The sequence below is a fragment of the Spea bombifrons genome, chromosome 1, assembly GCF_027358695.1.
Source record: "Spea bombifrons isolate aSpeBom1 chromosome 1, aSpeBom1.2.pri, whole genome shotgun sequence".
Classification (NCBI taxonomy): Eukaryota; Metazoa; Chordata; class Amphibia; order Anura; family Pelobatidae; genus Spea; species Spea bombifrons.
In genome coordinates, this window is record NC_071087.1 from 4,517,148 (window position 1) to 4,544,567 (window position 27,420).

The following is a 27,420-nucleotide window of genomic DNA, read 5'->3' on the forward strand; positions in this document are numbered from 1 at the left end:
AAACTTGTAAGGAACATCCGCCATGCTTCACTGTTGCCCGCAAACAATCGTTTTCGTACCTCTTTCTTCCGCTAACGGCTTTCTGCTACCAAAAAAAATATCATTATTGCCCGCTTTTTTCAGAAGCGCTTGGAGAGAACATCGGGAACATAGTCTGCTGTGTAATTTCTGCCTGGGAGATACCTTGCCGAGATGGTGTAGCTACCTTGTGGGTTGTTGCTGTTCTCAGTCCTGCCATGGTGGACGTCTTCAGCGACCTCACCTTGTTAGTGAGCTTGGCTGTTACCCGGTTTTATTCCTCCTACACAGCTGTTTGTTTCAGTTAATGATTTTGTTTCAACCTAAATATTAAATTGTCGACAATCAGCACCTGTTTGGCGTAATTCTTTAATCAGACACCTAACTATATTGGTGCTTTTTTGAAAGTAAAGGGCAGCCCCCCTAAATATTGATCTGATTTATATTTTTCTTCTGTTCACCGACTTTGCACTTTATTAAATCAAACTATTAAATTATTATTTTTTTTTTTTTAAAGCCTTCTTACCTTACAGCGTTTCCCCCAAACCTGCCCAAAACTTTAGCACAGTAATGTAAATGCCACGAGAACACGGCCTGCCACGTGGAACAGGATGCTGCCTGGCAGGGATTCGGTTACCTGAGATCGCCCGCTGAACGCCACCAATACAATGAATTGTTCACACGTGTAAAATGATCAGGCTGCGTTATAATCTTTATTTCCATGGTGGCAGTTTGTCACGTCATAAAAACAATATGACTGAGGCAGTTTTAAAAAAAGCTTATTTTCTTTTCCTCTTCACAGGCGTATTGGTTGCAATGTTAAGCGTGCTCAACCCAACCCACGCTACATGATTACAAGATGGAAGAGCCCAACGTAGGCATGGGAGATTTTTACCTTTAAGTACCAAAAGGACTCCCCCTGGTACGAAAAAAAGGTTAATTTTGCACATGAACACTGATTTTACATTTAAAGGCTGGATTCGGGTGGAAACCAAGGTGAAAACGTCCCAGTCTTCCAGCCTAGAGGTCCACATGGCTCCCTTATACCTGTGCCTGCATCGAAACGGCCCTAGGCGATGCCACACAGCCGAAGCATGGTGACGTATCCTCTGAAGTGTCGTGTAACAGCCCGACGCATAGCAGTTTCGTAGTGTTGAGTCATTCTATTGGAAAGCAAAAAGGCTTACAAATTGCAGCATAATTACAATAGGCAGACATACTTTTTTTGTTTAGAGGGATCAGCATTGCCCAAGCTAGACTTGTAAGAGAAAGGGATCCTTGTGTACCAGAGCAATTCTTAAAGTGAAGAAGCTGGTGGGTATTGCTCTAAAAACAAAACAAAAAAAAGTATCACTGAATCCAAAGGGGCAAACAACCCGTCGGAAAAGGCAGACCCCCCACTACCGGGATGCAGCTTGAGTCGGTAAACCGGTCCAAAAAAGTAAGCGCTGGTTACGGTGAGATACCCACAGACCTGCTTACATGGCTTCTCCGTGGCCCTAAAATTCATGTTACGTGGAATGTCCCTAATTCATTAATACTGGAACTGTAGAAAGAAAAAAAAAAAAAAAAAAAAACTGGTTTTAAAAAAAAAAAAAAAAAGTTGCCTGATTCCTCCAGTGTTTCGGAACACGAGGGGGTAAAACGGATGAGGGGATATTAAAAAAAAAAAATTAAAGGGGAAAATAAACCCATGATTTTATTTAAAGGTGTCTTCCACATTGTTTCGGTTTTTAAATACAACAGCAGATGGTCTTTCGATGAGAAGCTCGCACCCCCATGTTAAAAAGGAAAAAAGAAAAAAAGAAAAATGTCCAACAGGCATAACACCAAAATACGCCGTACGGGGGGGAATTCTTAGATGCCCGAAGAAAAAGATACAATCCCGCATTAAAGGTTACTCGAGTCCACATGCCGAGTTAAAGCATCGCTACTGACCACCTCCCCAAAACAATCCCCCTTTTTTTTGTGCAGTTTTTTTTCCTGAAGATTTAAGGAAACAGTCTTAATTTTTTTTTTTATGTTTTTAAAAAGTTGCCTGTAGCCCCGGTCAGTATTTCACTCCGGGGACAAATTCCTTGGCGTCGGGGTTCAGATTGCTTTTGCTCTGTGAAAAAAAAAGGAAAGAAAAGAGAAATGAAGCGTCGTCGCTCAAATAAAATAATCCAGAGAACGGCGGGTAATTAATGCGGTGCCAGGCCGGAAACACAGATAAACCCAATACTAGATTGTCAGCTCCTTTGAGCAAGGCAGCCCTCCTTTACCCTTTGTTTCTGAATTGCTATGTTACGCGCTACCTGGCCGCATCGGTCGGCGGGCTTGGAACCCTTTAATCGAACGCGCCTCTGCTCTACCGTAAGCATGGTTTAACCAAAAATTGAAAAACTAAACGAAAAAACATGCCCGTGAACAGATTTCGGTTTGTGCCAAGGTGAGACTGTTTCCCATACGACACACACGCCCTATACACGACACACCTCTATACATTCTCTATACACGCCCCATTTACGACACACATGCCCTATACACCCCCCATTTACGACACACATGCCCTATACACCCCCCATTTACGACACACATGCCCTATACACCCCCCCATTTACAACACACATGCCCTATACACGACACACCTCTATACATTCTCTATACACGCCCCATTTACGACACACATGCCCTATACACGCCCCATTTACGACACACATGCCCTATACACCTCTATACATTCCCTATACATATACTATACAGCTCTATACATGGCCCCAGCTGGCAGACTCGGCTTGACGCGCATCGTACCAATATGTCCTCGGTACTGTGATTTTCATTCACCGTGAGGCCGTTTAACTGCTGCTGCAACTGCCCGATGCCCTGCGGCAAGTCCCGCGACGGGATGAACCAGTCCTGATCTTCTTCGTCCAACATCTCTTGGAAACAACGGTCCAGGAATTCCTGCTCCTGTAACTCCTCTTCCACCTGGACAACAAAACGCGACACGTTATGAAGCGCCCGGCACCGCAAGGATACGCAATACAGAGTCCGGGGCGGACGTGGCATAGCGCTGAGGCAACGGATGCCAGTCTGGCGAGATACGAATCTCAGCTTTCCTGCCCATAGGCACACCATTTTACTGACCACCATTTTTTAGGGTGAGGGGTTGTTGGGTAATTATACCATTCAGCAGCTGACATGGAGTCTGGAAGTTCTCCATTCCAGTAAAAGGTACCCCCCCCAACGACCCCGCTCCCGGGGGCCCAATATTTACTTGTCTGTTGAAATCCTCTTCGTTCTCCATCCACATGTACTCGGCAAACGGGTTGTTCTCATTCTCGTCGTGCCCGTTGACCACCTGGTCTTCCTTGTTGTTGGACGTGGAGTTTCCAATGTTTGAACCGTTCATCATGGCAGAATCTGGGGGGCGATGGGGGGGAAAAAAAACAAAACATGAGGGTCGGGGAAACAAATAACCCGATTCTACCCCAAACCTCAGAGCTCTACTTTATACTCTAGTAAAGTGGTAATTGTAGGAGGAAGTTAAACGCCATTACGCGTCTAGGACTACAGGACACCGAGCCAGTGGGGGCAACCAGCCAGCCAGTGGGGGCAACCAGCCAGAGGCCCTCGATCCGCGTTACTCGCACCCTACTTTATCCGTTGGTATGCTGCTGACAGACTGTAAACGCCAACAGCCGGGATTAATGGCGCTGCCCCTACAGCCTCAGGGCAACAAAGCTCAGGGGTGGCCTTCCCAGTGCAGGAAACATACCCCCCCGGGGCTAATAATGTTGTGGATTTATTCACTGCGCCAATAACTGGAACTTCTCTCCATCCTTTAGTCTAAAAATGACTTCAAAGTACAGAATGAAGGGGCACACGTGCCCGAGGGAATGAATGGGTATCTGAATGTGCATGATAGCATGGATGTGTAAGGGGGGGGGCATAGCACAGGGAGGCTGTAAATTACGTGTAGACCCCATACTGCTGGCACCATCAATACACAAGGGGGACAGCTAGCCGGGTTTCAGCATGTATTGGCTGCTTGTGCATGATAGGAGTGACTGCTATATTAAATACATACGATTGCCAACAGCAAGTACACTCTTATCATACCCAGGTTTCAGCATGTACTGGTTGCCTGGGCGTGATAGGAGTCTGATTGCTGGTTATCATATATATTGCCGGTTCCAAGACTGCGCATGCTGAGGAAGCGGGCGCTCGTCGAGACCTCTAAGGGAAGTCTAGATCCTGAACCAGCAGAAGCTCTCAATGTGACGCCTCGCGGCTGGGATGTCGGCGGCCCTGGGGAGATGGCGGAGGGTATCCACTTCCCGATTGCTACGACCAATACCTGCACACCCAATGGAGCACTTTTACAGCTATTCACTAAAGTGGAGGGACTGCCTGTGGGTAAGGAACACCTGTGCATGCAAGAGTACAAAATATCTCCCCCACATTTATCGTCATCAGCCTGTATTGAGCCAGACCACAATATCACATATATGCTGTTGGCCCAAAGCTAGTAACAGCCAATCAGAAAGGTGCTAAATATCCCGAGCGCCGACGATAAAACGAACGAGCAGATTTCACTTTAAGACACTCGGCGCTACTTCACCGAGTTCGCTGGCAGCCCCCCCCCCCACGAGGAATGCTGACCTTCAAGCAGCGCATATCGAACGCACATAACACGGGCGTGACTTGCTGCCGGGGCCTACGGGACGAAAACACGGACAGTAAACACGCTATCTCACAAAACAGACGGGGGGGCGTCAGGCATGTGTCAGTGCGCGGACTGCGCCACAGTATACGTTGGGATAAGTCGGATCTGGGGTCAGAGACGTATTAAAGCTGCAGCTTCCACGTGCCACAGGGCTCAGACGCTAGGAAAACCGCTAAACTAACCCAAAAATCACCAAAGACCCGGAAAAAAAAAAAAACAGTGCGGTTTGTGTGACGAGATCCGCTGGGCAGAGGTCCTCGTCACGCACAGCAAGGAAACTTCTATAAAGAGGGGGAAACGAAGTTACAATCCCCCAACTGCCCAAGATTTACTTTTGCCAAGAGTTTGGTAGATAAGTGGAACAGCCTCCCAGCAGAAGTGGTAGAGGTTAATACGTTATTTTAGAAAACCTACCTAAAAAAACAGCAGCTTGGGAGCCGCATAACAACCCAACGCAAGAGCCGCGGGAACGCATCTCAACTCAACAGACACCCCAACGGGGAGATCAGACTTACTGCCCCCCAACCCCATCGGCAGCGGCGCCGTTATATAAATGCTTGATCACGAGCGACCACTTCCTTCCACTAGGTGTCCGTCACACACCGGAATATTACCGGAGGAGGGGAGAGACGCAGCAGTGGCTCTGCCTAGTCCCTGACGGTATGCAACTGCTCCCCCTGCTGGCTGGCTCCTGAAACGCGATCAGCAAAGCGAGCCTTTGGAGCCCTGCCAGCTGATGAGCGCGGGCGGAACCAGCTGACCAGAAACAACGCCTCGTCCGCTTCCAAAAACGCAATGAAAAACAAAAATAAATATTGGGAGCTCAGTGATGTCACCGTGATGTCACTGCCTTCTAAAACGTATGAGATCCCCAAAAAGGGCCGCATCCCATACTGGAAAAAACATTTAAAAAGGAGTCCCCCAATATAACAATACTATTATTCTATAGGGGAGGGGCTACACAGAGTGTTCTATACATTAGTCTATAGTGGGGAGGGGCGGGCTTACTCACAGGGTGTTATATACATTATTTTAAAGTAGGGGAGGGGCAGGGTTACTCAGAGTGTTATATACATTCTATACTGGGAGCGGGGTTACTCACAGAGTGTTATATACATTATTCTCTAGTGGGGAGGAGCGGGGTTACTCACAGAGTGTTATATACATTATTCTCTAGTGGGGTTACTCACAGGGTGTTATATACATTATTCTCTAGTGGGGTTACTCACAGAGTGTTATATACATTATTCTCTAGTGGGGTTACTCACAGAGTGTTATATACATTATTCTCCAGTGGGGTTACTCACAGAGTGTTATATACATTATTCTCCAGTGGGGTTACTCACAGAGTGTTATATACATTATTCTCCAGTGGGGTTACTCACAGAGTGTTATATACATTATTCTCCAGTGGGGTTACTCACAGAGTGTTATATACATTATTCTATGGTGGGGAGGAACGGGGTTACTCACAGGGTGTTATATACATTATTCTATAGTGGGGTTACTCAGTGTTATATACATTATTCTATGGTGGGAGAAGGGTTACTCAGTGTTATATACATTATTCTATGGTGGGGCGGGGTTACTCAGTGTTATATACATTCTATAGTGGGGGAGGGGCATTAAAACAGAACTGGTTACATTGTGATTCCTACACGATGAGGTTTTTATCATTTGTACATCGCAGCGGCATACGATGGTGCTATATAACCCAATAATAACACTCGTATTATTACTGCAAACAAATCCTCGACACAAACATCAACAACAACAAGTAATCAGCCAATCCCTAATATCATCGATACGATTTAACAGGAGGGGGGTTCCGCCAAACTAATATATAATTTTTTTTTGGGGGGGGGGTTGGTTAATGATTGCAATCGCTTCATACTCAGGGTCAGAGAGAGAAAAAAAACGACACATTCTCCGATACGGAACCCGGCCAACAGCAGGGAGATTACAGTAGCGGGTATACAGGCAGAGCGGCAAGTGTGTGTTATTAACCCATTAACCCCCGGGATCAAACTAAAGAATCTGGAGAACAAACGCACTGACAAGATAACTATTACATAACAATTTGAATAGATAGAAGATAAGCAGAACCGCCCTCCAGCAGAAGTGGTAGAGGGTAATACAGTGAGGGTATTAAACAGGCATGGGATAGACATACGGCTCCTGAATCTAAGACAAGACCAACGACTGATTAAGGTTTTACAGGAAAGAGGGTGAATGGACGGGCCGACGGGGGCCAATCTGCCGGCAGAGTCTATGCTTCTATCAGAGGGGTGTTTGGGTTCGCATACGGCGACCCCCTATATAGATCTATAGAGTACTAAAGAAGCCTATGAGATTCAGCATTAAAAACGGAAGCAGCGTCATCTACCACCCACCCGGATCAGATTAATGGGGCAACAACCTACATAACCCCCCTGAGGGTCCTAGTGCTGCCCGCACCATAACAATCAACACGGGAAAAGTAATATTCAAGCCACAGGATGGAGCCTCTGAAGGATCCACCCGTCCCAAAAACCTCACGTGCGCCTGCTGCTGGATGCCACCGGAAGGAGAGACTCCTGAGGCCTCTAAAGTTTGTTTTTCCACATGCCGGCCCATTAACCGCGGCCCCAGACTGCTGAGCTCTCCTCGTGGGGCAGATTACTGGCCCGGTCACGTGTGTGCAGGCGGCGGGTGTTACACCTCAGGGGCCGAGGCCCGGTTTGCGCAACAGCGTAGATGAGGCCACGGGGGGGTAAACATGTGCGCGGCGCAGCCAGCTGCTGCTAACCCCGCTGCATACACGGGACCGGCCACGGGGGGGAACACGAGGAGCCGGAGCAAAGAAGTCTGGGTATCAGGCTGAGGACACGCGTGTCGGCCCCATATGCCACGCACAGCACCGAGCATAAGCGGGTCCGGCCCGTATGCCTCACACAGCGTGTGAAACACTCCCCGCGTTAACCCACAGATTATCGGCCAGGCCGGAAACAAGGCCTCCCCCAGCTGCGACTCCCACTCTCACCAGGGCCCGCGGCCTGCGGGGCTCTCAGCCGGTGTCCCTTATCCCACAAGGAGCGGTGAGATGGCAATAAGCTCAGGCTGTGTGGCGCTGCCCGGGTATCAGGTTCCGGTCGCGGTGTCGGTCTCGGGCCTCTCGCAGGGTTCACGGAGATAACAACAGCACCGAGCTCTAATCGTCCCCACGTACTGCGCGCGCGCGATGACTATGCCCGCCTCTGTCGCCTCATTGGCTGGGCCAGCTAGCTGTACTCACTGTGATTGGTCAACTGCTCCCGTCAGTCACAACTGCGTGGACTCGGATACGGCGCAGGTCTGGGTACGGGAGGCGCTCGGAAGGAAGGACGTGTCCTGTGGCGGCGCGCGCTGGCCTACAGAGACACACATTCACACGTGCTGGCAGCCCCGCCCCTTGCCTGGCGCAGGCCTCAGCGGCACCGCCCCTCCGGCCATTGTGATGTAAACGTACGTCATTGAAAAGGGAGGCGGGGTCGATGGCGTCAGTGAGAAACGTTACCACTTGTTTAACATAGTGGGCGGGGCTAAGGGAAACGGACAAGTTATATAAATGCAGCGCGGATGACGTAGATAAAACAGCCATTAACCCCAGCGCTGTAATCGGGCCTGCGGGAATTCCTGTATGTTTAATACTTGGATTCAGGAGCCGTATGCCTATCCCATGCGTGTTTTATACCCTCACTGTATTACCCTCTACCCCTTCTGCTGGGAGGCTATTCCATTTATCTACTACCATCTCACTAAAGTAAAACTCCCTTAAATTAAATTATTTGTATAGTAATGTATACAGAGGGCTCTGTGCGGGTTCTTCAGGGTATTGGTTGGAATAAAATGTTATTAGAAACGGGCCAGCAGAACATGGGTTAAAGAGACATCCGTGAGGAGGACTGGTGATGACGTGTAATTAGGACACGGCTCCTGGTTTACAGGAACAGCGATGATGCGTGTTTCCACGGTGATGCGTGTTACCGCGTGTGACATCGCCTGGCGTGAGGTCCGTGTAGTTCGGTCACTGCGTGTGCCAAGCCTCTAGATGCCCCGATTAATGGGGCATTTCACGAGGCATCAACCTTGTTACCTGCCAAGTTTGGGGTTGTTGGCAACTATGGCCCTCGGTATATATGCGCGGGGAGGGATAATATTACCGTATTTACTCGATTATAAGATGACCCCCAAAATCTGAATATTAATTTAGTAAAAAAGAAAAAGCCTGAATATAAGACGACCCTATAAGAAAAAAGCTTTATTAGTAAATATTCATGGAAACTATTTTTTCATATTTAATAAAAACTATGATTTAAAAAAAAAAAATATTTCCTTTTATTTGCAAACCTGCCCCCCCAGTTATGCACATCTGCCCCATGGCTTGCCACTCTGTCCCCCTATATACCCCCTATATGCCACTCTGCCCCCCCCGAAATGCCTTTTAACCCCTGTATGCCACTCTGCCTCCAGATATGCCTTATACCCCCCTATTGGTGGAGGAGCTGGGCCTCCCTTTTGGGTCTTCCCTCACCTTAAAGACTTTAGCCAATTTGGCCCCGCGGCCGACCTTTTGGCGTAGTAGGGAAGAGAGGGGCTGCGTATCACGCATATAACCTCAGAAGATGAAGACTAGGGACCCGGACATCTATGTCCCCAAACAGCTTGTCTCTGCCCTCTATGTCCCCAAACTGCTTAACAGTGCCATCTTTGTCCCCAAACAGCTTGTCTCTGGCATCTTTGTCCCCAAAAGAGCTCCCTAGTGCCATCTTTGTCCCCAAAAGAGCTCCCTAGTGCCAACTTTTCCCCCAAGCAGCTTCCCAGTGCCTCCAAACAGCTTGCCAGTTTACGTGGCTGAAGACTTCTTGCATTGACTGAGCCTCGTTCCCTCCCCGTTTCCATTGCAGCTTGGTGATGGTTACACTGGTTTCTCGAACCCCCCCCCCTCCCCCTTACCCACCCAAAAAAGAGCCTGGTCGGATACCGGACCAAGACACAGCCGTGACTGTAGCACAGAAACCTCTGCCGGTCAGTGCCGCAAATCAGTGGTTGTCACCGTAGCAACCAATGGGCCGAACCAATCAGCAGGAAGATTCTGCCGCTGCTGCTGGGATAAAGACTTTCTATCACTTTGTATCACTTTTCTTCAATTAAGAACAATAACGGGGCGCATATAGAGGCTCACAAAAAAAAGCGCTGCCTAAATCACATACCCATAATGCACAGGGCTTCGACAATATTCTATTTTTTTGCCTTTAAAATTCAGTTTTACACCCTGACGGTTTTTATGTCTTTTTTTTTAACGTGAGATCTTCGTTTGATTTGCTGAATGTCATTACTGCCGAGTGACTCAGTCCCTGTATCGTTATCTGGTTTTCCCGGTGCGAGTTACCAGGACAGTCTAAATTCCTCTCCCGGACGCAGGAATCTTTTGCCTTTTTGGCCAGGAGTTTGGTTCCATTGCTTGAGGCGTGGAAGCCGCTGGGCTTTTTGGGGATATTTCAGCAGAATATCAGAGAAATCCGTTCCAGGTCATTCTCATAATTTATACGTCGGACGTGCTAGAGGGTAACACAGAGAGGGGATTAAACATGCGCGGGATCGGCATCCGGCTCCTGAATCTAAGACGAGACCAACGACTGATTAAGGTTTGAGTCTTTACAGCAGGAGAAACGGGCGACTAGACGGGGGCCGGATGGGGGCCGATCTGAATGAACTCCTGGTGTTTATAGATCTCCAGAAGAGAATGTTTTTGGCAGGCGAGGGCTGCTGATGTTCCTCCTGCCCCCCCCTGATGAAGCCGTCAGGAGGCAGTTTGAACGGGTTCCAATTTTCTCGGGACATCTGCTTCCATGTGAACGTTGGGGAAGCTGCAGCAGCAGCGATACGCCTCCCTGGGGGTAAAGCTCGGGGCAATCGCTGCCAATGGTGAAGCGGGCGAGCGGAACGCCCGACGGAGTCCGGATTACCGGCTGCCGGGATTCACTCTTCTCAGCTCTTTATTCTTTTCTGTGACGGCGTAGAATCGGGGTTAATTTCCAGGAATCCGGCGATTCTCCTCCTTCTTGCCGAGGCTTCGCCGGTCCATCCGAATGGTTAATATCAGCTTCGCCCAGGCAGAGCTGGTAAAAGTTTTGCTGCAGGGCTGTGCTAATGGAACGATGCAACCGGAGAACGGAGGTAAAGAGAGTATCGCCCGCTGCAACGGAGCCGATTCCCGGGGTCACCCGGGGCAAGTGAGCCTGGATCCGCTACAAAGGTAAAAAAACACTTCAAATTATTCACAAAACCTAAAATTCTAACAAAAACTGCTTTCATGTAACCGCTTTTACAGACTTTATCCGATATGTCTGATTACTTAACTCTTCGACGGTCAGAAAGATGCCAGTTCATGAAACTGGATATTGATTCCCGCGTCCTCCTTCGGCAGAAAGAGTTAATAGTTCAGCGGCGTTCTGTCCAATTTACAGACTTTGGTCAATAAGGAGTCCGAGCCTCCGATTTCTTTGTATGAGTTATATGAAAGATATCTTTTGTCTTTCCAACGGAGAAAGCCTGTAACCATGATCCGCGTTGGGGGCTTTTGGGTCGGCGGGGGGCCGCTGTTGCTGCAGCAGCTGTCTGGGAAGTTTTGGAATCGGTTATAATGCGGAATTTTGGTTTTTATGAGTGCGTGACGCTGGGATGCCACGGAATTCTAAGGCTGGGCTGTTTGGTTTGAAGCGGGGCAGCTCGAGGGGACAACGCCTGAAAATCAGGACTGTCTCACTTGAATTGGGATACCTGGAAGGGATGCCATATGACAGTAAAAAAACGACTCCTTAAGTAATAGTTTACGCTGTAAACGGCATTAGTTGACGTAAGGTACATACCGCATATATATATATATTATTTATTATTATTATTATTATTATTATTTATTATTATTATTATTATTTATTATTATTATTATTTATTATTATTATTTATTATTATTATTTATTATTATTATTTATTATTATTATTAGTGTACATTTTGAGGCAGTCGTGTGATATTGAGGGTCTTTTGCCGCCGGGTATTTATTGTGTGTAGTTGTGCGGTATATTTGTGATGTTTATTTAATAATAGTTACGTTTCACGTTTGGGGTTGTAGCATCAGTTCTATGTTTTGGGACTTTTATTATTTCATTTAAAATCCACACGTTCGTGATTTAAATGTAGACATTTTATGGACGATCGGAACCGTGTGACCCGTTCAGGGTTTAGGAGCCGTATGTCTATCCCATGCATGTTTAATACCCTCACTGTATTTCCCTCTACCACCTCTGCTGGGAGGCTGTTCCACTTATCAACCACCCTCTCAGTAAAGTAACACTCCCTTACATTCCATCTAAGCCTCTGACCCTCTAGTTTTGGATTATGGCCTATTTTATCCTTTTAGAGATGGGGTCTCCAGAGCGGCCCCCAGCGCTACGGGTCTGACCCGAGATCTGTAAAGTGGCGGAACCTCACCCCCCCCCCCCCCCGGTGCTCTTCACTAGATTCCCAGCTTACTTCTTCCGACAGTTTTTTGTAACAAACAATCATTTGTAATAAATGATAATTACCCACAAAGCCCCCCTCCGGACTTTTTATTACATATAACTGAAGAAGACACCTAAGTGGTCTCAAAAGCTTGCAATCCATTGCAGTTCAGTTATCCGGCACGGGCAGGAACTTTACGTTCGCTCATTTTCTTTCCACGCTCTGAAGCTATATGAAAAATAACAATTTATGGGGAAAACTGTTTTTTTGGGTCGGGATCCGTGATAAATCGCAGACACGCGTGGATGAATGAGCGAGCCCAGACACGCGTGGATGCATGAGTGAGCCCAGACACGCGTGGATGCATGAGTGAGCCCAGACACGCGTGGATGCATGAGTGAGCCCAGACACGCGTGGATGCATGAGTGAGCCCAGACACGCGTGGATGAATGAGCGAGCCCAGACACGTGTAGATGAATGAGTGAGCCCAGACACGCGGAGATGAATGAGTGAGCCCAGACAGGCGTGGGTGAATGAGTGAGTCCAGACACGCGTGTATGCATGAGTGAGCCCAGACACGCGTGGATGCATGAGCGAGCCCAGACACGCGTGGATGAATGAGCGAGCCCAGACACGCGTGGATGAATGAGCGAGCCCAGACACGCGTAGATGAATGAGCGAGCCCAGACACGCGTGGATGAATGAGTGAGCCCAGACACGCGTGGATGAATGAGTGAGCCCAGACACGCGTGGATGCATGAGCGAGCCCAGACACGCGTGGATGAATGAGCGAGCCCAGACACGCGTAGATGAATGAGTGAGCCCAGACACGCGTAGATGAATGAGCGAGCCGCTGATAGCGTTCCCCGTTAATTCCCCTGTCTGCACCGGATCATGTTAATGTTATTCCTCTATAATATTAAACACGTATCCCGTGTAAGCCGCGTAAATCGAAACCGTAAAACCGCTTCAAGCTGTCCGCACCGAGATCATTTGGCAGCAAATCCCGGCCATTAAAAGCCAGACGGCTCTGGGGAGTCTGGTTTGAAGTGGATCCCAACATGCGCGAAAGAGCTTTAATGTCTCCCCCCCCAAACAAAATACTGTTAATGGTCCGGCGGATACACCTTGGTAACGTTACCCATCTGACTGATGAAGTATATACCGGGGTCTTATCCAATAATAAAGCGGGGATGCTTTGTAAAGGTGCCGTTCCACCAGCTCTACTGAATTTAGTATAAAATGCCCACAACCTTCCCAGCAATAATTCTCTAATAAAGGGGGGGGGGTTATTATTTTTTCAGGGAATGCTTAATTGTCGTGTGACATATACGCTGACTCTGGTAGGTTGTTGCCATGGTAACTTTAAAAAAAAAAGCTTCTTGAAAGGAAAGATGGGGCTGTTTGCCATAAGATTATTACGATTGTGGCTTAGGATGGAGCAGAACGCCGAGGAGATTGTCGTAGGAATGTTCGTAGTGTGTGTGGATTTACGCGATTTCCATCCATATCCGGCCAACACGACCCAAACGAATGGTTCATCTCCGCATGCGGGTCCACGTTCCGCGTGAATTTCCTGAGTGTGACTTCAAAATGGCCGACGCGATTGTGTTTCCCAGAAGGGCAGGCGGTTCTCAGGCCAGGAGCGCGGTAACCGCGGGAACAGCGTGATTTCTGGATCGGGTCGTTGTTAGGCCCATACGCGGCCCGCGGCCCGCGGCCTACGGCCTGCACTTCATTCACCGCACATTCAGACCTCATAGTCACGTTCTTCACCGCCTCGCTTTGGTCTGCCGGTCGGTCTAATTCCACCCTGTGAAAAATGCACTGTACTGTCTTACCTCCCCAGTGCCCCTGTTCTGTTAGGCCAGTCCCTCCCTGATGTCCCTCTTTTCTATTCGCTCTCGAGGGGTTGTGGGTTATATGAATTCAGTTATACGTCACCCTTCCAGCCCTCATAGGGCAGTTAAGCCTTCTTTACGTTTGCCTCCATGCCAGCGTGAATGCTTGTTGGTGTTCAGTACCACGGACAGAGGATCCACGTTTTCAACAGCAGAAAACCTTTTCTGCCCCCAAAAAAAGAAAAATCTAATTCACTGGATTGTAATCGGCAAAATAAACGGGACTTCAGCAAAAAAACTTACTTGAAGTAAAGAGGTTGAAGCAGTAATTGGCACTTAACGAGTAGTGCTTCATATAACAATCTGAACTCACAGAAACAAAGGGTAAGGCGGACCCTGCTCAAAGGAGCTTACAATCTACAAGTATGTGACATGGCCTAATGTGCCATTTTAACCCCCCCACCCCTTAGCTACCTCTGCCAAAAGCAGGAAGTGTAAGCAGGAAGCATACTTAAGTATGCAGGAAGTGTACTTTAGTATGCTTCCTGCATACGCTTCTTGCATTCAGTAGAGGCAGCTTAGAGTCGTCCATTTACACTTCCGTGTCGTCCCCGTCGCAAAGGCAAACTGCAGAATCCCCCGTACACATTTGCCCCTCTTTTAAACACCCCCAGGTACTTGCCCTGTGGAAGATATACATGATATACATGGGGGCACTAACAAGGACCCCAAAGCCCATGTACAGAAGGAGCTTCAGCTTTCCTGCTTCAAGGACCTAATCAATGGCGCTAAACGTCAGACCACAGAGACGACGGCGAGCTGCAGTTCTGGAGCTGCAGCTTGTCCATAAAGTCCGTTCAAAGAATGTTAAAGTGCGGTCAGTGTATGCACACAAGGCAGGTTTCTAATACATATATATATAATATTTAACCTCAACATACATGACAATTCGGTATCCGTGTGGCCTGACCCAACGAGAGGAGACGCGAGTACCGAGCAGACATTGTCCAAGGTCACGGCTCCTCTCCAAATGCGAGAGGCGTTTGTGGCACCATGCGAGTGATCCGCGGACCGTCACCTTCACGTCGGCTTCTGTCTGACAGCAGAATATTTCGTGGTAATTTATGTTTCCACCACGCTTGGTCCCTGCCCCGGGGTTACCGGATACCCCCGCACATGTTGTACATAAATCACATCTATTAAAGCGTTAGACGTGCCTAGTAAACAGACAACAAGGAGATGATGGACACAGGTAAACCGGGGGCAGATAGCGCTAGTGATTTCTCAACGCCTTCTGCTCAGATCCGCGACGTCAAATACTTTATATCCGGCAACTTACGGCTTTCCGGATTGGAATACAACTCCCATCATGCCTCGGGTTCCCTGTAACCCCTTTAAATGGCCCAAAACGTAGAAAACCATCTTCTATCAATGCTCTGGACCAACCAAATAATAGACTAAGATAAAAGCTCTTAGAGAAAGACTGAGTGTTCTAATATCTGGAAGTCTTGGGATAACAGCCTACCTGTTTTCAAGGACGGCACATGTAAAGGGACACACGCTGGGAAAATAATGGGGACCTTACTTTGCCGAAAAATTCAATCTGTTAAGGATACTTCCCTACTTAAACTTGAGGGACTTGAGCTGGACTCGTCCTCACACAGGATGTCCACTCTATAAACCCAAGTGGTTGGTTGATGTCCTTCAGAGGGTAAGCGTGGATAGAGGCATGGAACGCTCCTGATGGTGAGACGGAGACTTATCTGAAGTTATTCCCGCGTAGAGCTGATCGGGACATTAGTATGTATGCTAATATTATGGCCTACATCAGATAAATGGTCACTCCAGCCAGAAGAAGCTGGCTCGGTTAGTCCTCTCCCTCGGACACAATATGTTCCGTGGCTGCCTCTTGTCTACAGAATGTTGGTAAATAGTCCACCTTAGAATATGGAGAACATAAAAAAAGAGTCCACAAATCAGAGGTTCGGGGTAAACTGCTGAGATTCAGAATTCTGAAGACGTCAGTGGAGGATTTTGTTTTGGTGTCCGCCATATCTCATTAGCGGGAGTCTGGCACCTACTGCGAGATCATGCAATAAAAAATAAAAATAGCCCTCCATGCGTCCCTGGGGATTAACCCAGCGGGCTGGGCGTTCTACCCTCTCCATGGGGGGCCGGGAGTCATGTGGGCAATAAAAAAGTGGACAGACTGCTTAATTAACTGTAACGAGCCTCATATGTTGTGGGCTTTTTCGGATGTTCTCTGAAGTTCTTCGCTGCTCTACAAAGACTTGTTGGGCTCGGTAGGGTTAATAAAGCCTCAAAGCAAATCACAAAAGGCAGATAACGGTCGCCATCCCCTCTAAAGAACATAAAAAGCATTGGATTTTGGGAGATAATGAGACGGTTAAATGAGTTTTATGTTGTTTATTACATTTTAGAAGTAAGATAGCATGGAGTTTGAAGCTCTTCCCTCTGTAAGATCGTGTCCTTTACCGAATTCTGGGCAGAGGACAGGATTGACACCGTACCTTGTCCTGGCGCTTGTCACCTCCCGGCGGATCTCGCCTCCTAATCCCCCTGATATATGTCTCCACGAGATGTCCCACGCCTTGCCAGAGCTTCGACCCAGCAGATGAACCGAGCGCTACCTTAACCAGATCGCATTAAACGGGCTCTTCCGAGGGAACCATCGATCCGGATGCCACCGGAGTCCTATGGAACCAAGACGGAATATTATAACTCCCCATATTATATTATTATAACTCATTGCTCCCCATCCCAGTCCGTGACCCGACCCTGTCCTGGGCGGTATTTCAGATTTATTGTATGAAAGGGGATCCGTTCGTTCGTTTAAACTGCCCATGGGTTGTGGTTACCAGCTTCTATAGAACGCTTCGGGCTATATGGGGAAGAACTAAAGTGTTTCCATGGAGACCGGATGATACCATTCCATGTAAATTATCCATGCAGAGTGTTTGGTTACCCCATGGTTGGCCCCTGGTTGGCCCAGTGCTTGTAGACGGTTCTAATGGCTCCTATGGTTCCTCCAGTACTACCGACCCGAACTATTGTTCACCCAGCTCTGACTGAAGCCGTGGCTCTCACAAGCGCTTTAGTGATCGCGCTACACGGCAGCTGTCTGTGTATCCGTATAAACCACCTACTTAGCAGTTCAGGTCCGTGGGGAGGAATTAGTCTAGTCCTGGACACGCGTGCACCCCGCCGCCGGGAGAGGCTGAAAAGCTCGTTAATGTGACAAAGGTTCTATATAAAGCCTCTTTATCCTAAAACGAAACTTCCAAACAAAGTTGGATAACCTTTACGGGCTTTTACGGGTTTAGATATACAGTATGCATGGTGCGGGGCATCAGATCTTGGAATGGTTTGGGCATCAAATTATGTTTCCAAAACAGTATTAGTGTCAGCAGGTGGAATGTAAGGACATTTTACTTTACTGAGAGGGTGGTAGATAAGTGGAACAGCCTCCCAGCAGAAGTGGTAGAGGGTAATACAGTGAGGGTATTAAACATGCATGGGACAGACATACGGCTCCTGAATCTAAGACGAGACCAACGACTGATTAAGGTTTGAGTCTTTACAGCAGGAGAAACAGGCGTCTAGCCGGGGGCCGAATGGGGCCGATCTGCCGGCAGGTTGTGGGTTTCTGATTAGCGGTTAAACAAACCACGAAGAGCCAAGAAATAATTTGGAGTGAGATCTCACCCAGCGTATGGAGCGCGCTGGGCAGTCAGTCAGAGACTGGTAGCGGTGACGGGTAACGCGAGGTGCGGGATCGCAGCATTAAATAAATATCCGGGAATTGCCCCGCCGCCCGTAATCATCTAAAGCTATCCTTACGGCCTCGCATTGCTACCCGGGGCAATAATATCCATCCTAAAACATCATCCCAAAATAACCCGCCGAGCGCCACGTCTACAACAATCACAAAGGAAGAGAAAAAGAAGAGAAAAACACCCAAAATGATCGCAATAAAGCGTCTGTCATACTTTTTGCTAATAATGTTACTTTGTATCACTAAAGTGGGCATCGAGTCGGTAGCACGCGCATGTACCGAAAACTATGATGGAACCAGTATGGTGAGAAAGCTGGAATCGCTACGTTTATTGTCTCCCAGCTTACCGCCTGACGCTTGATGATGGAAGAGCCTCCCAGCAGAAGTGGTAGGAGTTAATACAGTGATGTAACTTAAACATGCATGTATAGGCTGTGTGGTCTCCACAGGCATTTAACGTGTTAATATATTTGGGTCTTGTGTATTGTGATTTTGTAACCATAGTCCCGATCCAGGCTCTTACCCCCTGCTGGGGAGTAAACGGATCCGGGGTATTTCATTTTACAATAAAATTGCTATTAGTAGTTCTGGGCTTCATCGCAGAGTTAAATCCTTCCTGGGGCCGGAGAGCCGCGGACTCGGATATTTATACGCGAGGTGTCACCCAGTCTCATTCCGCTTAGTCAGCCCGCAGGCGATTTACACTCCGGTGTGTGGCATGGCTTAGCAGGCATGGGCCATTTTCATGGCCGTAGAACAGATGTGGACGCCGGTGTTCCTCGGCCCGCAGCCCCCCCAATGCTCGTCCGGACCCTGACACCAGGTAGATTCTCAGGGGAAATGATCTCCGCATTCTAATGGCGTTAGGACTGGTGACAGGACCACTCTTGTGGGGGTAATGGATGAAGGGTACCCTAACACACCCTAACACACGCACAGATACTCAACACTAACACACACTCTAACACACGCGCAGACACTTAACACTAACACACACCCTAACACATACGCAGACGCTTAACACTAACACACACCCTAACACAGACACTCAACACTAACACATACCCTAACACACACGCAGGCGCTTAACACTAACACACACCCTAACACACGCGCAGACGCTTAACACTAACACACACCCTAACACACGCAGATGCTTAACACTAACACACACCCTAACACACGCGCAGACGCTTAACACTAACACACACCCTAACACACGCAGATGCTTAACACTAACACACACCCTAACACAGACACTCAACACTAACACACACCCTAACACAGACACTCAACACTAACACACACCCTAACACACGCACAGACACTCAACACTAACACACACCCTAACACACGCTCAGACGCTTAACACTAACACACACCCTTGCACACGCACAGATACTCAACACTAACACACACTCTAACACACGCGCAGACACTCAACACTAACACACACCCTAACACACACGCAGACGCTTAACACTAACACACACCCTAACACACGCACAGACGCTTAACACTAACACACACCCTAACACACGCACAGACACTCAAAAATGGCACAAAACTTCTCCCAGGGCAGAAGGACGGGACACATTATCAATAAACAGTTAGGTAGTCATGAAACACCCAGCTCCGGCCATCCTGAGCGACGGGAGACGTTCTATCTCTCAAGCATTTATCCCTCGTTGCTATTAAACCATTAATCTGCCAACAATTCTCACCAAATAATTACTTTGTTTCCTCTACTGTTGTAGAGATCATTTCATTAACTTACATATATAACCGTACTGTATGCGCTTTAATGTCAAAATAGGGTTATAGACATTAGACATAATCTATAACGTAATATAGACTTAATCTCTGCAGTAATATATATATATACGGTATATATATATATATCCATCCTCAGTTAAGCTGAATGAATGCATAGCCTACATAACACATTCCCAAGGAGAAAGATACCAAGCAATGTATTAATGACCTTTGGTGTGTTATGAAACTAAAGCCGTGAACTGAGATATCCTCTTGCCGTGTTTTTAATCGCCTGCCAAGCGCCTGCCTCACCGGTGACTTCAGTTTTTCCATTCCTTCTTTATTCTTTAACTTCTTCTTATGGAGAGAGTAAATATACAGCAGATTCAGGAGGGAGACATAAATCTATCGCAGAGGAATTATTTATAAATCCTTGTCACATGGCTGCTACTTCCGTGAGGAATGCTCGGTGTTAATGACGGCATGTGTTCCCCAAGAAAGAAGGGATAAGCAGGGGAATAATCTTTTTGTAATATCTGGCTCTGCAGATTTAAATTCAAAGATTAGAAAATAGTCACCTATGGAATATATAGGCTGGGCGTGCAGGAGATATGAGATAAAGGGACGGCCATTTGGGGTTTATTTTCTAGAAGGTCAGTTTTGGTGAGATGAACGTTTCCATCTCGTGTCAGGTCAACTTCTTGGAGGCCCTAGGGATGGACCTTCAGAATTCATTGTTTATAGGTTTAGGTGGAATGTTTTATCTCACAGCAACTCATGATTTATGAATATACATCGTATACGTAGTGTCACCAGCTGACCAACCAAAGCAACCAGCATCGTGTGAATGGGAAAGAACTTCACCTACAAAGCTGGACTTAAGCTATGGTCAGACAAGCCCATTCACCAGTCTGAGATGCAGCCAAACTGACCCAGCTTGACAAACCCAACTTGAATGGCAAATATGTTTTGGCTAAAAGTCAAGTTCCTGTTGAAACGGCCAAAAGGTGCACGTTTTTGGTCAAGTTCCTGGGATTGGATCTGCACACACGGCAGCGCACCTGATTTTCAGCTTCAAACCTTAGCAGATGCTGAGCTGAAAATAAAGTCCTGTCCACCAAAAACATTAAATATAAACGAGGTGGTCCTCATGATTCCCAATTAACTAGAATGGCACCATTTTGGTTTCTTGTGGTGGGTTATAAAAAACAGTTGGGTGTGCTCAGGGTCCGGTGTGCCGTGGGGTGGGGAATTGTCTACTGTTCTACTCCCATCCGCAGTGGTGGTCTATTGGACAGACGGCTTGCCTAATGCCTTGTGGGGTTATATAGAATAACACCTGCCCCCCTCCGCCATTTTCTGTGTGATGGGGGAACTCAAATATAAGGTTCAGGTATCTAAATATTATTTATTTATATATGTGGAAGCACTCCCAATCGGATTTAGATTGTTTAAACTAGATTTACCGCGGGAATGATTCTCAGCACAATGCTGTCTGTGAATTCCGTCTTAGACCCCTCACGGAAACGGAGACAGACAGATAGTTGCGCCCAATGTTAACGTTGACGAAAGCTAAAGGATTTTCCACAGTTGGTTGATTTTATTTCCGTCCTCGGCTGGCATCGTAATAAAAATATATCGATATAAACCACTACCTCATTGCTGAAGGGTCGAGTCGATTCCGTGGTGGTGAGCTTGCAAAGAGACATGCAAATAGCTCTCAGACTAGAACGATCATAAATCTTTCGCCTAGGCCTTTAATGCGCTTTTCAGATACCACAGGAGAACTTGTGTCATTTATTCTGTCATCGGATTCCACATGCCGTCACCACGAACATCTGGGGGATTAAACCCGGCTTCTAGAAGCCTACTCCGTTCCGTTAGCGCCGGAGCGGAGTCACAAAGCCCCGAGGTTGTCCTGGTGCTCCTCATAGGTAATTCTTTTCGGGAAGAAACAAGAATCACAACATTAAGTAGCAACGTCCGCTACATTTCAAGGTTTTTAAAGAAAACATTGAGAAAATAACTATCGATCTCTGATGGAATCCAAGATTCGTGAATCTTTCTAAGGATTCTGTATCTACTGATTCCCCTCGATCAGTCTTGGCGTGGGTCAGATCACTAATCGCAGAAGTCAGTGATAGTCGGCGACCGAATCACTTCCATGTCGTTTTTTTTTCCATATTTTTGGGGACATCAGAAAAAATACAATTTGCTTCTTCAAAACAATGAAACCACGCATTTTCCCATCTTTCGACCCCCTGCTTTCATACAGTCTTTCTATAAACGTATAATTGATGGGCTCTTTGCCCATTGTAAATGAAAACATTGTATCTGCCATCTTCATGTCTCTGATACAATATCCGAATATATCTGTGTTCTAATTCCGACGATGAAGCCACGTTCAGCTGTTTAAATGACACGTTTTCTTTTTTTTTCCCAAGCTGCGGGGCTTTAAGCGACGAGACGGGGATTGGATAATGACTTGCTGCCGACCATCAAAAGATTACTTTTAATATTATATTAGCACATGGAGCGGTGCCAGCGCTTCGCTTGTGACCCGCCGTCCTAAGATTAGACACCCAGACTGCCAGAAATACCCCATCGTATTAAACCAACGGATCTGTATGTCGCATAGATATTCTATTCTCTCTAGAACATTCTGGATGTGTTATAGGTAGATTTTGTCAGAATGGTGACCGGTGCGGCCAGTATCAATAATATTTCTGTTGGCGTTGGTAATGGAATTGATATTGGTAGCGGTAAAATATTTCTCATCATGCGTTTTACCATTTTATTATTTAAATCTTTTTTTTTCTTTCAAAACTATGTTTTTTTACCTTAAAGTCAAAATGTAGAGACTGCTCCAGTTCTGTTTTGTTTTTTATGGCTGACTGACCTAGGGGCTAAACTTAGAGGAGTTAACCGGAAAACCTGAATAGTTCTCCCTAGTATATCAAGTAAGTAAACCTTAGTAGATTCTTAGTAAACTGCATATAACCATCATTTAACCTTTTCAGAAGCCTCTTCTATCCAGCCTATCAGTGACGGCTTTTGTGCCACATGACAATTAAACATTCCCCGAAAATTATATATCAAGATTAAGAAGATTCAGCAAGCACTAGGAATGATGTTTCTAAAACTGAATTGAGGGGAACCTCTGCCAGGTGACGTTACCACTGCTATTAGAGATCCCTGGGTTCTCTATACGATGTGCTGATAAACGATGTAAACAAAGTAACATTAATGTAAAAAAAAATATATATATATATATAACACATAAAAAATAAAAATCCCACCATATTTATCCCCATAGGAAATGTCACAAATACTGTTCCACCCTACGATGCTTCCCAGTATCCGTATGAAAAATGCATTGGATTGGCTGTTACTAGACCCCATGTGACCATGATTGTTACACCCCTTGGCAAAGTGTCTCCATAGTGACCGGTGTCTGTCACAAGGCTTGCGGTTGTCTAACCATGGGTCACACATGGCCTAGTCCACCAAAGTCTACCTACGCTGCCAGATGTCACCTCTGATATTCATTGAAATTCGGTTTCCACTAACCTGCGGAACTATTCGGGCCCGCAGAGTATGAAGAAGTACAAACTCAGACACACAAGTTCCATGGACCTCAGCTTGGGTCCGATCAGCATAGCCATGAGTGGATGATGAGTGGATTTGCTGAGGTGCAGGGGTGCGCAAAACCTTTCAAACTGGGGGAAACTATGATGTATGTAGAGTTGTCATTTGCGTTGTGACATCAGCATGAAGGTATTTGCTCTTCCTGTTCGCTTTTATAGTCGTCCACTAAGGCTTGACAGTAGCTCCCATAGGAATAAAATCTCACTTTCCTTCCATCTGTATTCCCTATTATTATTAAATTGATCAAAGAGATCACATAAGCACATACCGTGACATGTCCGCATGCCCTCGCCTGAGTTACCGGACCATTTGTGACCGGTATCTGTATGAGAGACAGACTGTGCCAGGAGGGTCAGCGAACTCCGGGTGTGAAAAGCATTGAAACGCCGTATCCGTTAAACTGTGACATGCGGACGGGGTGATGAGTGAGTCTGATGCCTGTAACACGAGCGACTTGTTTTCCAGAGGTGGAAATCCCTTCAGAATATCGTTTGGCCATCAAACAACTTAAATGCCTCTCTGGATAGGACAAGCCGGGCTCTCTGCTTCGGGAAACATGTGCCCTTCATTTTACCATCTAACGCCCCCATTTAGCTTTGTCTATTACATGACTGCTAATGGAGCGATAGGTTTGTTCCTTTTATTTTTAATTATTATATTATTTATTTTTTCTGGACACACCGAGTATAGTATATATTATAGGAGTAGCCATCTTCACTTTCCGTTCTCAGGATCTAAATGATTATTCCTCCCCAATAAGCTATCACTTAACCTCACGGTTGTTAAGCTGCTGCTTGTCAGGACAGGGCTGCCATTAGATTTCGCCGGAACTCTAGGAAAGGGCAAGTTGGGCTCCCACTATCCCTTGTGATCTGCACATGTCTGAGTAAAGGCGAGGTGCTGGGATGTGACATCATATCCCAGAGGTCCGCTTCACGAAGACTGGGAGAGACCACGAGCACGAGGGAGATAAGCAGCGGCGCACCTTCTACATGTGGGACTCGGGGTGAGAACCCCACTTGCCCCTGCCCAAGGGTTGTCCTGTTCGGGTAGAGTTTTTGAGCGTTTGGGGTAAAAGGGAGAATATGTAAGGACTGTAGGGGACAGCTCACGCATGGGGCGGCAATGACAGTTTCACACAGGTTTCCAACGTAAAAGCGCGTTTATTTAGATGTTGTAGTCACAGAGCACCTTGTAAACAAAACAAACTATAAGCCTGTCCGGCTCTAACTAAACAGCAGGATACCTCTCTAGCAGCCTAAGGTCTGACGCAAAGCAAAGTAACCAGTTTTGTATGGGGTAAAGCTTCATACCTGGTGGGCTGCAGCGCTGGCTGTAGCTGCTCCTCCATTCAGGTTCTCCCTTTTCTGCAAACCTAACAGCCCTCTCTTTTAAGGCTTCCTCCCCAGTAACGAGCTTAGGAAGCCTCACCTGAGAGCACCTGGGTTTGCTACCATGCCTGGCTGAGGTAACCAGGTGAGATATACATCCCATCAACCACTCTCCCATACACTTTACCACATATCCCCCCCGTCGACTCCAGACCAGAGGTCTGGACAGCGTCAGCAACCATACAGTACACCCTGGACAACGCATCCGCATTCCCATGTAACTTCCCTGGTCTATGCTCCACTGTAAATCTAAAATTTTGCAAGGAGAGAAACCATCTGGTCACTCTTGCATTCCTCTCCTTATTCTGTTTCATCCATGCCAGAGGAGCATGGTCAGTCACCAACACGAATTCCCTGCCCAGGAGATAATATCTCAGAGACTCCAACGCCCACTTGATGGCGAGACACTCCCTTTCCACTATGGCATAATTTTCCTCGGCTGGGGTCAGTTTCCTACTCAAGAACAGCACTGGGTGTTCTTCCCCATTAACCACTTGTGACAAAACTGCCCCCAAACCTCTAGCAGACGCGTCTGTCTGAACCAGAAACGGTTTCCTAAAATCAGGGGAAACGAGCACTGGCTGGTCACACAGGGCAGACTTCAGACTCTGAAAAGCCCTTTCTGCCTCGGGGTTCCACTTTACCATCACTGACTTACCACCCTTTGTTAAGTCTGTCAATGGTGTGGCCATGGAGGCAAAATTGGGCACGAACCGACGGTAGTACCCGGTTATGCCAAGGAAAGCCCTCACTTGTTTCTTTGTTACTGGCCTAGGCCAGTTCTGTATCACCTCAATCTTATTGATCTGGGGTTTAACCAGCCCCCTACCAATGATATAACCCAGGTATCTTGCTTTCCCAAGCCTCTCAACCAGTTCATCCACTCGGGGCATGGGGTACGCATCAAACTTTGAGACCTCATTTAATCTCCTGAAGTCATTACAGAACCTCCACGTCCCGTTGGGCTTTGGGATTAGCACTATGGGGCTTGACCATTCACTAGTAGATTCCTCAATAACACCTAATTCACGCATGCGCCTGACCTCCGTGGATACCGCCTCTCTACGGGCTTCTGGTATCCTGTATGGCTTCAGGTTCACTTTACTGTGAGGCTCAGTTTTAATATGGTGTTTTATGAGGTGGGTACGGCCCGGTAGGTCCGAAAACTTGCGTCTGTTTTCCTGCAGGAACTCCCTCACCTCCTGCTTCTGGGGCACTGACAGTGCCTCTCCTATTGTTACTGGGGGAACTGGTTGCCCCACTTCTTTGACCCCTGCCTGGGTCGCCCCCAAAGACTCCCGCTCTTTCCACGGCTTGATCAGGTTTACGTGGTAAACCTGGAAGGGTTTTCTCCTGCCCGGTTGATGGACCTTGTAGTTCACCTCACTCATCTTCTCTACAACCTCATAGGGACCCTGCCACTTGGCTAAAAACTTACTTTCGACGGTGGGCACTAAAACCAGGACCCTGTCCCCAGGATTAAAGGCCCTCAACCTGGCAGATCTGTTATAAATTCTGCTCTGGGCCTCCTGCGCTCTTTGCAGATGCGTTTTAACTATAGGCATCACCGTCGCTATTCGCTCCTGCATCTGAGCCACATGTTCAATAACACTCTTATATGGGGTGGCCTCGGTCTCCCAAGTTTCTTTGGCAATATCTAACAAACCCCGTGGATGTCGGCCATAGACTAACTCAAAGGGGGAAAACCCTGTAGACGCTTGGGGCACCTCCCGGATAGAGAACATGAGGTAGGGTAATAGACAGTCCCAATCCCGACCATCCCTTTCTACCACCTTTTTTAGCATATGCTTTAGGGTTTTGTTAAACCTCTCCACTAACCCGTCTGTTTGAGGGTGGTACACTGAGGTACGGAGGTGAGTGATTTTAAACAACTTACACAGGTCTTTCATGACCCGTGACATAAAGGGCGTACCCTGGTCAGTAAGAATTTCTTTAGGGATCCCCGTGCGAGAGAACATGTAAAACAACTCCCTAGCAATATTTTTGGAGGCCATGTTTCTTAAGGGTACCGCCTCTGGGTACCGGGTAGCATAATCCAAGACAACCAAAATGTATTGGTGTCCCCTAGCAGATTTGACAATGGGCCCTACCAAATCCATGGCAACTCTCTCAAATGGTACTTCAATGATGGGAAGTGGCACCAAGGGGCTACGGAAGTGTGGTGTTGGGGCACTCTTCTGGCATGTGGGGCATGACTCACAATACCTTTTTACTTCTTCATATACCCCAGGCCAATAAAACCTTTGGAGGACCCTCTCTTGTGTTTTATTAGTCCCCAAGTGCCCCCCAAACACATGGTTATGGGCTATGTCCAGCACCAGGTGTCGGTATGGTTTTGGCACCAGAAGCTGTTCCACAATTTCCTTGTTAACTTTGGTGACCCGGTACACTAGATCCCCATTCATGGCAAAATGCGGAAATTTCTGGTCAGCTTCGGGTTCCTGTGGTACCCCATTTACTACCGTGACATTTGCCCGTGCAGTTCCCAGAGTGGGGTCTCTCACTTGCTCGGTCCCGAAGTTACCCCGAGACATTTCTAAATCTAAGACCTGTTGGCCGGGTAGGGAAGTTTCTTCTTCTTCCTCCCCAGCTAACACCTGCAAGGGGAAAGAATCTTCACTATACATTTCAGGTGGGCCTAGATCCTTTTCATCATGCCCCTTACTGGTATCATTGTTCCCAATGGCCGTCTCACCTGACCCATTATTTACAGGGAG

At 47.3% G+C, this 27,420-nt stretch overlaps 1 protein-coding gene across 1 annotated transcript; it reads right to left on the reverse strand.

The window, feature by feature from the left end:
• Window positions 1-1,691: 1,691 nt before the first annotated feature.
• On the reverse strand, window positions 1,692-7,936 carry PAIP2B (poly(A) binding protein interacting protein 2B). The gene is made up of 4 exons (XM_053458091.1): window positions 7,752-7,936; window positions 3,278-3,423; window positions 2,812-2,988; window positions 1,692-2,125 (listed from the first exon to the last, which is right to left on the reverse strand). Exons 2-4 carry the CDS (start codon window positions 3,413-3,415, stop codon window positions 2,069-2,071), a joined length of 372 nt encoding a protein of 123 aa, XP_053314066.1. The 5' UTR covers window positions 3,416-3,423; window positions 7,752-7,936; the 3' UTR covers window positions 1,692-2,068.
• Between the last annotated feature and the right edge of the window lie 19,484 nt (window positions 7,937-27,420).